At 44.7% G+C, this 14956-nt stretch overlaps 3 protein-coding genes across 4 annotated transcripts in view; all 3 read left to right on the forward strand.

The window, feature by feature from the left end:
- LOC126556660 (uncharacterized) overlaps positions 1-12296 on the forward strand; it is a 39653-nt gene extending 27357 nt beyond the window's left edge. The window contains exons 1-5 of one of the 2 annotated variants that reach the window (XM_050212069.1): positions 4728-4742; positions 6606-6851; positions 6921-8159; positions 8230-8421; positions 8676-12296. In XM_050212069.1, the coding sequence (XP_050068026.1) occupies positions 6800-6851; positions 6921-8159; positions 8230-8421; positions 8676-12295 (5103 nt within the window). In that variant the 5' untranslated portion in view covers positions 4728-4742; positions 6606-6799 and the 3' untranslated portion in view covers position 12296. Of the gene's footprint in view, positions 1-4727; positions 4743-6605; positions 6852-6920; positions 8160-8229; positions 8422-8675 lie in introns of those variants that run through there. The other variant, XM_050212067.1, reaches the window with a different exon arrangement.
- The window catches only part of LOC126559075 (coiled-coil domain-containing protein 25), a 318194-nt gene that overhangs the window by 294801 nt on the left and 8437 nt on the right, over positions 1-14956 (forward strand). The gene's annotated exons all lie outside the window — the stretch shown is intronic.
- Positions 1-14956, forward strand: part of LOC126565981 (serine protease snake-like) — a 320396-nt gene that overhangs the window by 190945 nt on the left and 114495 nt on the right. The window lies entirely within an intron of this gene.

Raw genomic sequence — 14956 nt, forward strand, 5'->3', positions numbered from 1 at the left:
TGGGAAGGATCTCTGGTGACAGCGCTGTTGGGACCAACGGAATGCACGATTAGCTGTCGGAGGCCCACATTACTGGGCACCTGTGCGTTGTCGTGATCATCCAAATGTCATTTGTTGGATGTATCATAAGCAATCACAGCTTGGTCCTAATTTTGCAACACAGTATCGCGTTCACCGTTTGCAGCACAAAGCCACACTTTACCACGAGCTTTCTCCTCTTCAATGCAGATGAGTATCCTTTCGAAAATATCTCGCCAGCACAAACCAGTTTTATAAACTGATCCCACTTAATCCGCGCCAGGGCTAATAATCGATCGCGTGACTGTTTTGGGCGCTTCTAGAAGTGAACTGACTGGCTGGATGTTGTTGATGGAGGGGCCGAGCTGGTTGAGATCATCCCAGCTGTACTTGGAAGACCTTCAATTTATATTAGCCTGTGTGCCCCTTTAATAACATTCGCCGTGGTGCTCTTCGTCGTCAGCAACCTGATACTACCACCGAATGATGTGAATGATGAGAAACGATCGAAAGATGACGCTGATGAGCGGTGCTAAATGGCGAAATTGAATTAACCACTCAGATAGGTAGAGATCCTCCGCACCGTTTGGTGTGAAGCTGCAAAATTTGGTGTGTGAAGGCTGTCAAATAAGGGTTCCGATTCGTTTCGATTCGTTCCAACACCGGTTACCGGTTGAATGGCGAATCTGATTGATGCTTGAGATTTGCTTAATTTTTCCATCCGTCCACTCGGCCATTTGTCTACGCTTGTTTAGCGGGATAGGCTTCAACGGTATGCATATTTTCACACACAAAAAAAACACCGTCTCTATGATACAAACTTGGTGTCCACTCAGGCAAATCATCGCCAGAATGGGTTGAACAAATTAAGTTGAATAAAAATAAAAGTCTTTTCTTTGCTTGGTGTCCGGCGTAGGGGTCAAAGGAGCGTGGTATGATTTCACATAAAGAACTAAATCTACACAAATGCGATGGATTCACTCGTTTGTTTAGATACAGCATTGAGCGAATCAGTTTCACTGCTTCTATAACGAGATCTATAGAGCTTGCGATTGGAAGTATTGTTGAACCGTACATGATGGAAGCTCCAAGTGCAAGTGCACGGGTGCGTCTATTGTATGCAAAGTGGGCAAGTTGAAAAGGAAACCTCGAACAGAACTGTTTTGCATGTTTGCCCGCTCATTATCACACGCATCGCAACACTAATGTAAACGATCACATGGGATGAGGTACAAGTACGCCATGCTTTGTAGCCAAGAATTTTGATCTAACGGTGTGTTAGATCAACGCGCTTGGATGGGGATTGTTTGGGTGCCGACATTGGCCCTCTGGACGGTGTGAACATATTTTTCAACTGCTTTTAACGGTGCGATCTCCGATGCGACTTGATAGTGCAATGCAACCGGAAACTCGGTCCAGACGACCATCATCTTCCGGTGCAAGGTTTTAAACACTATTATCAGTGACCTTTGGAGTGAGAGGAGTAGAGTGAGAAGGTGGATGTTATATACTGGCAACTGACAGCATCGGCCTGAGCAAAATCACCTTGGCGGGAAAGCCTGTGGCGTGCTCTGGGCTGAGGTACTACGGTTTTGCATACAGTTACCGTACATGATGGTTCGCGGATGATTTGTAGCTTTAGATTTTCTTTCTTTCTCACAAGCACCGATCATTGATTATGTGTGCCTATCACGTTGCAGATAGGAAAGCAAGTCCGTTTTATCTGGAAACATAAAGTCTTAAGGCAGGAAAATGATGGGTTCTCTCTTTCTAGTGATGTATCACAGATGAGTAGTAAATTTCTTTGGAATCTTGGTCTAGCATGGCAAAAGAAGCTCGATTAACGTCGGATGCTATGAGTTAGAAAAGGACGGTGGACATGGCACTTTAATCTGCACTTGTGCCTTTGATATCCATCGTCGAATATCAGCCAAAGTACTTCAAAACAAGGTTTCGGAATCAAATCCAAACAGGTTCCGAAGTAGAGTGATCCAGAACGCTCCGAATGAATTCATGATTTCGGAATATTCTTCGATGTTCCTGAGTAAACTACGGAGCAAATCTTCTTGGTTTAACGATCTTCTAAGGTCATGCTGGACATCAAATGGCCTACTAGACATGTTAATATAACGTAGTTGGATGGTCAGTCATCAGTGCGGGAGAACTGTCCGGATGAGATGTCAACCCCGTTCCTGCCATGTGAAGATCGGCACCGTTGTCGCCTCTACCACCGGACCACTCTGATTAATTTTCTGTTCACTGCTTTTAAACTTGATTAGTAATTTGCTCCAACCGTATCTAGTGTTGGATTAATTCGTATCCAGTAAGTTATTCCAGTAAGAAGAGCTCTTTTGTTTCTACGATGCAGTCGAGAAAACTCAGAACGGAAAAGCTCCAGCTTAACTCTTTTCTGCATTAAATACTATACTATCCAATGACCCTATTTGTGACCAGGTCTTCCACTTACAAAATGAACTTACTATTGGGTGGTTGTAGAAAAAATATAATCCTGATGAAGGATAACTTTTAATACCTTAGAGGAAGTTTGTTTTCCCGAAAGATGAAAATCGTTTATTGACATTGATCTGTCTTTTCTGGTTAAACACAATTGTAGATATCATTATGTTGCAAAAAACTCGCAATAATCCAATGTATAAAATAAATAATTGTCATTGATAAAGATTTGTGATTCACCTTAGAGACCAAACGGTGATTCCCAGTCAACCCAACATTCCATCTATATCATTTATATTCTCCACAAACATTCAAAGATTACATTCGTAATCAAACAAACTGTGATTGGTGACGATTATTGTCCGCTAATCCGCATCGCTTCGTCTGGGGGAAAGGATTACTTTTGACCTTCCTACCGACCACACTGATTTCAGTTGCTAGCTAGTATCGTTCAATGTTCATGTCGTTTACCAATCTCACACACACACTCTCTCTCTCTCTGTGTCTCTCTCTCTCTCTCTCTCTCTCTCTCTCTCTCTCTCTCTCCCTTCCCATCCCGTCAACCTTCCCAAAAAGGTGCACAGCGGCAATGGCGTAATGTGCGCTACACAAGCTCCGATGGTGATTACGGTGCAAGTAATCATACCGACAATGGAACCATCGGTTCGTTTGTTATTGTCGCGGTGTTGATGAGATAATTTAACACAACGGATTGAGGAGAAATGTCGTTTTGAGAATGGGCAACGTAACTAGCTGCTGTTACGTTAAGTAGAACAATTCTAATTGAACTGCCTAGAGTGTTCTCATGGTTGCACTTGCTCGGTGTTGCTGGACATACACACCGGTCACTGGCACTAATGAAAGTTAACGATTTATATCATTCAAGCTGCGAGTTAAATCCCATCATACATTTCGGAATCTCGGAATATCGGAGCGAAAGTAAGAACTCCAAGATCTTCCAGCGTGCAGTAATGCAGGATGGCTGTGCACGTGTTTCATTTTCTCTAACGTCCGCCACTTAGTAATCGTTCTCACCATTATCTTACCTCGCTCAATGGAGACGCAATTGATGAGCCATAGCTAATGATAATGATCTCACCGAGTTGAAGTTAATGCATAGCCCGGATCTAAGGTCCCACTCGATTGGAAGAGCACACGGCGAACTCCTCAACTAACTTCTCAAAGATCGAAGGTTTTCGAGAGGTAGCGGCAGCGGTGGCCGAGTGTACCGGCTATAGTACCGGCTTTGCAACGGTTGCATTTCAATCAAAGCTAATTATCGAACTACAATCCAACACTGAGGCTGGTGCAGCGGGGTGCACAAATTGTGCAACGCAACCGTGCGGTGTAGTAGTTTATCCGGTGGCAACGGTGACCTTACCTTGACCAGAGTAAAACGGTTGGCGATGGGAAGAATGCAACTTGTCGAGTACTAAAGTTAGATTCTAACCGCACTAAGATAGCTCGAAGTGCATGTGTTGTATTAAGAAGTCGATTAGAGAAATTTGGATAACAAGTGTCCTATTTTCTTCTTCAGCTTCTTGGCTTAACGACCTCCTAGGTCACGCTAGCCATGCAATGGCTTGCTAGACGTGTTAGTACCACGTAGTTGGGCAGCAATCTAATGATTTTTATATCATCTAGACACTATTAGAATTATTGGCAGTATCGGAGGATGTCAGTTTGATAGGGTTAAGTCTATAACACCATGATGTTCTTGAAGTCAACACAGTAGTAGTAAGTAGTATACAGCATGATTCATACGATGATTTACTGAATTCATTCAACTCGACGAAAAAAGGGAACTGTACTGTCCAAAGTCTTTTTTAGAACGCTTTTGCTGCTACTATCGTACCCAACTCTCCGATTTATTATCTCTCTGTAGGCTCAGCTATCTGCTAGTGACGGGAAGCTCCCATATCTCACATTCGCGCGTATGTAAGTACCTAGCCTCCGCCGGTAGTGGAAGCTTTCCAGCTGCAGAAAAGACTGTATCAACAAGCGTATTACCTCCCTTCCACGGTGTGCATGTATTTGTACGCTCGTTCTCACTCGGTCTCGGGAACTCACGTTATCATCATCATCAACATCGATGACCGCGAGATATAGCAGACACCACCCCCAGGCATTTTCCATCCCAGCAAAACTCGCGAACCTCTCGGGGTAGAATGTGACGATGAACACGACTTTTGTTTTAGTTAATTTTTATCACTCCACGCCGATAGTCAAACGGCGGCCGTGTTTGGGGCGTACGTGTCTCGTGAGCACAGGTGGGCATTAGACGACCCAGTACGGTAGCAATCGGTTTTGTGTTTATTGGCAAAAGAAGAACGGCAGGAACTGCAAGGAAGGACTCGGTGAATTCTGATATCGGAAACAGATTTTAATCAGAGTTCGAGGCCTCATATGCCGTGGCATTGATATCGATAAAATACGGTGGAGGTTAACGAGATAGAAACGAAGACGGGAAGTACGAAACTCGTAGTGTTTGTGATGATTCAACTTCCCCAATGCAAGTGGTTTTAGTTTTAATTCCTAATTGTGCGACATACTTAAGCTGAAATTAATGAGTCAACAAACAAACACGTGGTGAATCCCAGTCAGTTGTGTTTACAAAATGAGTGTATAAAATCTTTTTATGGCACTATCCTTTCCGTGCAAGTCCCGAAAGTACCTGCATACGTGTCTTGAAAAATGGTGTTGAAAAACAACATTAAACCATATTCTGATAAACATTGCGTTGGTGGAAGTCATGTGTACACGTATGTGCGTTTTGTGTATGTGTTTGTGGACATAGATTAGTGTACCAAGTCGTGAGATATGCGGCGTCAATCAAATCAAACAGATGATAAGCAAAATTGTTTTACTTACGACACATTCCACACCAGCGCGTAATAAGCGTGTTACTGCGTGGATAACGAAAATATCTCCAACAAGCCTCTGCTTCAGAAACCCTGATCTTAAGACCCTTGACTTTATCAAAGTTTTATAGGATAATTTCACCCGCGCTTCGTACGTGCCCAGTAGTCGGTACGTACCTGTGAGATTAATATGTGCCTGTCTTCGTCGTAGTCAGTGGACAATGTGGATTCGGTCAACCCTGCCATTGTCTGGGCAGGCACCGTAGTTCAAACAACCGACCACTCGCTTATCAGATTGCGGAGGAATTCCAGCAGATATTGGACTGTACTTGTTGACAACGGTCGTGGCACCTATCATCAATAACGCACCAATTGTGTGCGGAGCTTTGAGTGATGGTCGTTATTCCATCATCAAAGAATCATCATGGCCATTACCTGGCGACACTTTGTAACTCGTTTTGCGTAGTGGGTTCAGTAAGAATAAATCAGAAGCACCTAAAAATTTGGAAAATCTTGGCACTGATTTAAAAGATTTGAATTTTCTTTCTCATGACGTTGCCACAAGCATGTCCTATCGCTCTCTTGTTGCAAGTAGACCAATTTCAGAGAACTATTGTAAATATTTTGATGATCGTTTAATAATTCTACCAGCTTTCAAACAAAACTGAACAAACAGTCTAGCTGAGCACAGAGACACTTGCGCACTCACCTAAACTATGCGTTGCCTCCGCCCCCTGTTGATGCTTCTGTCGGACGAGTACGTCTTGGACACGTGACTGCGATGGCGGTTCGTTCATTAAAACGTCAGATCTTTGATGCACGGGCTGTCTGATGCGTGTGGTACGGGTTGTGCGGTGCATGGAGAAGACTGTTGAAATTTCCACACGCCAGCCGAACAATCGTTCTCACGCTGGCCAAACACCACTCGACATGTGTTGTTTTGTCGACGGAACGGCACGTTAAAAGTGTGTATGCAATGTTGAAATAATTCTCTGCCACAGGAAGCATCACTCGTCACTGGAGTGCTTCTGTTTTCCAATATCCGTTATGGATTTTTTACTCCCTGTTGTGAACAAATATAGCTACTAGAAATTTTACTTTAATTTACAATTGTATCTTGTCACATGATCAAGCTTAATTTTGCATGCCTCATTTTAAGACCAATTCTTGTTCACATTATGACATATTCCAATTTTTTAATTTACTTACATTCCAAAGAAAAAAATAGACAAATGTAACTGACCTTCTCTTGGTCTATTTCTCTACTTTCAGAACCTTCTTCCCGGCGAAGAGAGGATCAACATGCTAAGGATTGTGATGCTGTAGAAAACGGTTCCACTGCTATTCACAGATCAGCTTGTACTAGGCAATACTTGTCACACACTTTAATTCGAGTTACCGTGCAGCTTTTCGGGAGCTGCCAAACATATTCTTAGGCAATCCCATCAAACCAACCAAACTCCAAAATGAACGGTTTATCCACGCTTAACAGACTGTTAGGAAAAAGAAACAAAGATGGTAAGCCATCTCGCTTCTCACCACCACTATATTTGGCAAGTCGCTAATTGTTTACTCCTTTCATTTTAGTTTCCAAATCAACCTCTAACCTTAGTCGGTCCACCACCAACCTGGACGCTTCTAGTCACTTCAACAACAAAGTCATACAGCTGCCGGTCGTGGCGAATGCACCGTTCGAGCAGACATTCCGCGTGACGGTGTTACTACCGCGGGACCAGCTGTACGTAGCACGTGTCGGTGCGAAAACCAAACTGTCCACCCTGCTCGAGATGGTGTGCAGCGACAAGCTACTCGACGCGCAAAAGTACGTCTTTCGCCATCCGGCCGACTTTCAGCAGGGTTTCGAGCTGGACATGAACATCGGCGAGGTGGGACTGAGCGAGGTTCGGCTAATGTCACGCAAGGAGCTAGAAGCGTTGCGCAACAGTGACTATCGGTTGAGCACAAGCGACATCTTCCGGATGCATCAGAAGAGTGCGCGTGAAACGTCCGGTGGTACGTCCGTATCGTCGTCGGATTTGAGCCGCAACTCGAAAGTGCCTCTAAAGACGACCTCACCGTACAGCTCAACCAATTCGCTCAACTCGATGGACTCGTCTGGGGTTAGTTCGAGCTCGAGAGGTGGTGGTGGTGGTGGTCACAGTGGTACCACCAATGGCGCCACAACCAATGGAAACAGTCAGATGGGACCACCGGTGGCGCCGACGCGTAAGAAGCGACTCGCACCACGTCCACCAAGCCAGAACTCTATCCCAGAGGTGCGTCTCCCACAGCAAACGCAACATTCCAACGGGTCAGCCGATAAGCACAATAGTCCCGATGATCACATCTTCAAAGAACCCCAGTTACCTCCGTACTCGAGACAAAACTTCCACGTATCCACACCAAATCTGTACGACCGAGAATTGAAATCGGCTGATATTATCAACAACAATAACAACAACACACCCGGTGTGAATACGAAAAATGTCAGCAGCGAACGCAACGGATACGCTGCCGATATCCACAACAATAATGTTCATGATGAGCATAGCAAGATGATGATGCTGGAGGAACAAGATCGGAAAAACCTAATCAACACCAAGACGTCGTACAGTACGCTCAAAAATCGACCAACGTCGATGTACATTATACGCGAACCAGACCCTCCTACCAGCACGTTGCAGCAGTCGAGCGAAAATGGTGGCAGCATGGTCGATATTCATCATCATCATTCGCGGGCGTCGTCCAGCTGCTCGGATGCGAAAGATCCGCGGGACTTTCAGGATATGCCTGAACCAACGCCACGAAAGCGCTTGAACTCTAGTGGTAAGGCGCAATGTATGCTTAACCGTTTATGCGTAAACGATTTTTGATTCTTTTATTTTGTTTTCTCCAGCCAAAAAGTCCAAAGCTCCAGCACCTCCGCCAAGAGCAAAAGCTACCATCGCAACACCCTCACCGGTTCCAACACCTTCACCGAGAGCGCTTACTCGTTCGACGCTGGATTTGCTACGGGACACTGATGCGGCCATATCCGAGACGGATTCTAACTTTAGCAGCGAACCAGATGATACGCAACGTAACCGAGGTAAGGCAATTATTTTAACGAAAACAGGTTTGTTACCGTTCTTCCATTTCTCTTGGAAAATCTTGGAGATGTTGTTAAGAAGGCAAAATTTTAGTTTTGAAGTATTAGGATAAGAATTCCTGTTGGTCATTAATAAGTTTAACTACATCCTAAACAGAGACCTAAAATATCTCGAATTTCACTATTTCTCACGACAATTCTTATATTGCTAAGATATAACATTTATGCGGCTGTTTGATCTTCTATTCCTATAGAATCGCGATTGAATGCCGTCAACGGAAGTGTCCACCGGGCTCCCCACATGCATCAGCAGCAACAGAACGTATCAAAGGTGATGCTTAACGTGGAACAAGCCCCATTAAATGATCCAGTCGTAACCTCGACCACACCAACCACCGGCGAAAAGACACACCAAAAGAATGGATCCACCTCATCCGTGTCTATTAAAATCATGGGCAACGGTAACGGTACTGCTGATACGCCATCGAAACCATCATCCACAACACCCATCGTGTCGAAGGTGCAGATCGGTGGTAATAAAATCACTTCACCAGATCAGCCTGCCTCACCCGGTGGTGGTGACAACAGCTCGGATGAGGAAATTAAAATCTACAACATAGAGTCCGGTAAAGCGCTGGTAAAGAAAATGGCCGCCAACGGGATGGAAGTGGACCAGCAAAGCAAGAGAGCAGCAGCACCATCGGGAATCGTTTCCAATGGAACGAAACTGAGCGACGGTGAAAAGTCAACGACAGAGCAGCATAACAATGGCACTACGGCGGATGAGGAACAGTGGACGTACAAGCTGCCAGCACCACCAACCTTTGCCGATTCTTCCATCAAGGCAAGCGACTACGAAGAACGTGGTCAATTCTATCGGCCAGCGTCAACTTTCGTCGACAATACGACACTTCGCAGCGATATGCTTACGGTGCTGTCGGACGAACAAACCGAGCGTATTGAGCCGTTCATTCAGGAGCGCCTACAAACCATGCTGGACCTTACGGTCGGTCGGGTGAACCAACGATCACATCGTCCGGGAAGTCCTGAAAGTGTTTCCACTGAAACGGATGCCACTACACATATGTCGGAGGAGGTGCCACACATCAGCTCAGATCTGGAGGATGGTTACCGTGTTGGTGAAAATGGCCGTCATGCGATTGGGGAAATAAACGGTGAACCAGACAGTACGCAAGAGGCTCGCGAAGTGTGGCTGCAAACGTTGGAAAAACGGCGGGAAAAAATTATCGAAGGTGAATTGGCCACCTTAAGTGAGGCGATCAGTGGTGGAAAAACGACCGGCCTGGATGCTCCCTCGGTTGTTCGCACACAGTCAGTGAGCGAACGAAAGACTAGTGTTATGAGTGAACTAAACCAGTTGCTGCGTGAAGGTGTCGAGCTAAGCCGCAAGGAGGAAACGGAAATTGCCGTTGTGAATAGGAGCAGCTTGGCCAACTTTAAAATTTCGACTTACAGCTCGGAAAACAAGGAAAACATCATTACTAGCACCAGCATCACCACAAACACGGCGATCGTTGAAAAACAAGTTGATTGCGAGGACATTGCTGCACCGGTTGTAGAGAATGGTGCTCAGGAAACGAACTTGATTGTAGACAGCAAAGAACAGCAGGACGAAGCGGATGTGATTGTGCGTCGGAAGATATCGGTCGATTCGATAACCGTCCGGAAGCCTGCCTCACTTACCCAAAGCAGCGATGAGGATGATCATATCGGGCGTTCAGCCAACGGTTACACAACTTCTAGTGCCAAGAAGGAACTAGCTCCAGTAAAGCGACGCAGCTTGACAATGCTAAACAAAAGCCCTAGGGTGATCAATCGATCCGATTCGTTCCATTCGACCCGTTCGGATTACATTCAATCGCTTAACTCACCCGCTCAAACCAGCACAAGCACATCCGGACCGTTACATCTAACGCCACGCAGCACTTCATACATTTCGCTGATCGGTGCCCAACGGTGGGAAAATCGAGCCGCCACCAGTACACTGGCCTCTGCGAATTCGTTCGCTAATCGGCGTAAATCGACCAGTGAGCTAAGCATCTGCGATTCTCCCTCCCTGCAAAGTCTGGAGGTGATCAAAAACATTTTGAACACATCGCGCAAAAATAGCGTTAACAATCTGCACCAAACGAATGCAAGTGCAGTTGAGGATGCACCGACAGTGAATGAAATGCTGCTACCCTCGATGGCTGCTATCAAGCGGAATAGTTTTACCGACATTTCGACGCTGGTGCAGCTGAACGGTGGTACCGTTGGTAAGGTGCATATGAACGGTGGTAGTGCGGTGCGTAAGGACAGCATTGAGGAGGCAAAGGTGGAGCAGGAACCCGACCCTGAACCGGAACCGGTATCGACCCAGGAAGTAAAGGTGGTTCCGAAATCTCCGGTGTTGGTTAAACAAAGTGTTGATGTAAACAAAATGGAGGATTCAAAGAAGGTTGAGAAAATGGTTGAAAAAATTGTCGAGGAACCGAAATTGAAAGCACAGGTTGAGGAGAGGATTGTGCAAAAACCAGTGGAGGAAAAGGTTAAACTTGAGGAAACGAAATGGGTCGCTAAGCCAGAAGTCCACGATGTTGGTAGTGAATCAAAAAGTGATGATGAAAAGTTGCAGAACAAGCAGCAGCAACGACATCAGAGCACTCAAGAGCACGCTGTCGTCGTCGCGAAGGAACCACAGACGACCGTCGTCAGCATTACCACCAACAGTACAGTAGTGAGCAGCAGCACAGATAGTGCCAGTGTCGCAACCGTTACACCTGCCACCAACGAATCCGATACGAAAAAGTGGACCTACCAAGGTCCACCGACGATCAGCTTCGCAACTTGGAACGAACGTCCGAAAATTGACGTATCGATCAAATCCGACCGGGACTATCGGTTCGGAGGTAGTTCGACGCTGCCTCGTGGCTTCCGTAATGTAAACAACGTAAGCAGTACGAAAATCAGCATCGGCCCGGGTGGTAGCAGTAGCACCACCACGACGATGACGTCAACGACCACTATCCACGAGGTTGATCAGCAGCAGGAAGATGTTGTTTCGAATGTGCCATCAACAGCAGCAGTAGCGGCCACCGCAACGCCACTGCCTCAAGCGGTGCCGGCTGTGGTGAAGCTACCCGCAACCTCACCAAAACCAACTACCGCAACACCGGGACCAGGCGAACGCTTACCGATCGTACGTGCCGTCGAGTACAAAAAGAACGTTACCCAACGTCAAGCGCCACCACCAACCGAGCCAAAGCCTTCCTTCCTGTACGAACCGTTCAATGGCAATAATTCGAACGTTAGCAGCGTAAGCATCAATGGAAATGCTAGCACCAACATTAGCCGGCTAAGCTTCGGTCCAAAACCATCGACCGTCCTTCAACCAACGGTGCGTGGCTTTAAATCGCTCGACATTGAACCTACCGGTATTGCAGCACCACGATTGCGACCCGTTTCAATGATCGATACAAGCACGTTGCGGAAAACCACCACCGTCCCATTGGTGGAGGACGGTGAAGCTCCGAAATCGTTGCCCTTCTCGCAGAACACTCTGCGTCGGACGGGCTTGAAGGATAAAATTTTGGCGAAAGATCCAGTTTCGGAACCAATCGCTACTAAAGTGAGCGTAGCTACGACAGCTGCTGTTGCTCCGGTTCCCGTGCGACCAGCTTCCTTGCCGTTGGGTAACGCCGGTCACATTCCACCGCCACCCGCACCGATGCCACCAGCAACGGGTATAGCGTCCCAACCGGTTGTGCGGGGTGCAATCGTGAAGAAATCACCCACAACGCCGGCCATCGATCCGCGGACGGCGCTTTTAGATGCCATTCGAAACTTCAACAAGGATTCGCTGCGAAAGGATTGATCGTTACAGGTGTGGCCTTATTGGCTCTTATTGGCCTCTCTTTTTTCCCCTTGTTTGATGGTTTCTCCTTTCGCTCTATTTGTTTATGTCCTTTGTTTTATGTCTTTTTGTTTTATGTTTGGGTTGGCCTTTTTTTGTTGGTCACTACTTTTTCTTGCATGCATATTTTTACATTTTCTTTTTTTTTCTCTTGTTTTAACCTTTTTTAAGGGATTTACTAAGCCCTATGATTTTAAACCCACCATCAGCATCCGCAACATGCGCTAACAGGTGGGTTTGTAATCAAACCATTTTTTATAAATCGTTTGTGCAAAAACAAAAATGCACCTCTCTTTGTCTCTACTACACGGAATCGTTTTCTTTGAATTTAATTATTCCCCTTTAAAGCTGTCGTTTAAGAAACGACATGTAAAAACAAATTATGAAAACAAACTGATATACATAATCCACACAACATCACAGGTACTCGGCAAGCAGGGACTCTTATACGAGCACACGATAGTAACATAGGTTATAAATTAGTGAATATAGAAAGTCGTAAACATAATGCACCACCACACGTAAAGGTCAGCATAAAGGTTAGGAACAAAAGGGGTGCAGGAAACCTACCATCTTGCGGTAGAATCCACTAATTCACGAATAATTTCGTTAGCTTTCCACAGAGAACAGGCGGCTGGAACACAACATCCCGATGTGTTGCACGCGCTTGTGGTTGTATATTTCATTACTTTATTGTTAACTGTTTTAAAAGTTGTGGAAGTGTTGAATACGCGCGCAGTCTTATAGGAATGTAGTAGTATGAAATCGAAACTTGTGGATATTAAACGTTTACTAATATATATATAATAAACCCGATCCCGTCAGCGTTATGGATGCTGTTGAAGAAAGAAACTAAAAATTGAATAGTATCCCTTGATGGGAATCGGAGAGATGGGTCATATGGGATTGTCTTTGATTGGTCGATTTGGTTCTGGATTTTTCTGTTGACTATATTGTACTCTCCTGTAGTATTTGTTGGATTCTTTTCCATCTAGTGTTCGTCAAACGTCTTTTGTTTAAGTCAAGCTAAATGTTCTATTATCTGTTCTGTTCCTTTTTCATTCAAATATTCATTTATTTGTACCACAGACAAGAAGTACAACAGGTAGGTAGATAAGTTGTAGTCCTTTATATGAAGGCTGCGGCACAAGCATTGAATTATTCTTCTTCAGATTTGGGCAACATTGAAAACATACATGTATGAATTTGATAGCTGTCAGTTGATTTAATGATGAGTTATAGTGTTTTGAGTGGAGCAACTTCTGATATAGTGCAAAGCATGGCGAAAACGAGTTTGGTTGGCTGATCCATCATTGGTTTTTGGTGGGTAAAAACACTGTTCAAACCAAACAGCGACTTGATAAGTCTTACCGGTACTCTAAACAATCACCTACACAAACATTAAGTATTTGTTTTGTGAGTTTAAAAGTGACCGTAACGACACCAAGTAATTGCTGAAACGGATGCCTATTTTAACCAACAATATTTTTAAAATGACATCGAAAAGGTAGTGGATTGCTACTACCACTGCTTTGCTTTCGAAGTCAATTAAGTTGAGTGAACAAATTGAATTTCGCCAAAAAAAATCCTTTTATCCTTGCTAGGACTAAGACAAATCTTCCCACCTGTTAAGATGGCAAATTAACTTTCAAAGAACAAGTTCATGAAATCATAGCTGGATATTATTAACTCTCCAGGTCACTGGTATTTTCAGAAATACAAATATTTGTCTACGAACATTGTATTGATTGCGTTTAATGTCCGCCGAATAGCGAGGTTGTGATTGGATCGAACAACAAACGAATATTTGTCTATTATTTGGACTTCGTTCGTCAAGGCTTAGCCGCCACGTTACTCAGGCTTGCTGGAAGCTTACTTTTTGGGCCCTCCTTCTACGTTTGTTCCGCCATGGTCCCTGAGGTCCTCCTGTGGCATCGGAAACGCGGCATACTTTACTATCATTATGAAGATGAGAATTGAATATCTTCGCTTCGGGATTGTCTCAATGCCTTATGATTGAACTTTGGCATACAAGAAGGGACAACTCGAATGATATTCTGGTGGTGAATTCTGGCTATAAAATATTCTCCTTGAAACAAAATCAATTTGTTGAAGAAATAGTCTGAAATTGAGATAGAGATTAACGAACATCACATGTCTGATTGAGGTTGAAGAAAAATCTAATCTTTTACTACTAACAAAGGCCTGCACCGGGGATATGAGATGGTCATTTGTGTGTGGCTCTCCTTTTGTAGCAGAACACTCCAAAAGGATCGAGCAGCCGCCACAGATCCTCGGGTTGGAGATTGTTCACACTTCAGGAAGTTCAGGATATTGAATTGGCAGACTGCGGTAGTAAGCCTCGAGGTGTTTCGAGGATCGCACCGAATTGCTTATGTGCTTAAGAAATAGTATTTAAGATGACATAGCTCATGGTGGTCAAATACAGACATTTTTCTTCGCCGATTTGCCGATTTGAATACATCAGAAATTGCTTCTGTCTTAATTTTTGTGCGAAAAGAAACTTACCAAGTACATTTTCAAGAAAATATTTGGTTCTGTTTTTTATTTATTGCTCAATACATATTCAATTATGTATGTGCAACAAGTAAGGAGAACCAA

Source organism: Anopheles maculipalpis, chromosome 2RL (genome assembly GCF_943734695.1).
Source record: "Anopheles maculipalpis chromosome 2RL, idAnoMacuDA_375_x, whole genome shotgun sequence".
Lineage (NCBI taxonomy): Eukaryota > Metazoa > Arthropoda > Insecta > Diptera > Culicidae > Anopheles > Anopheles maculipalpis.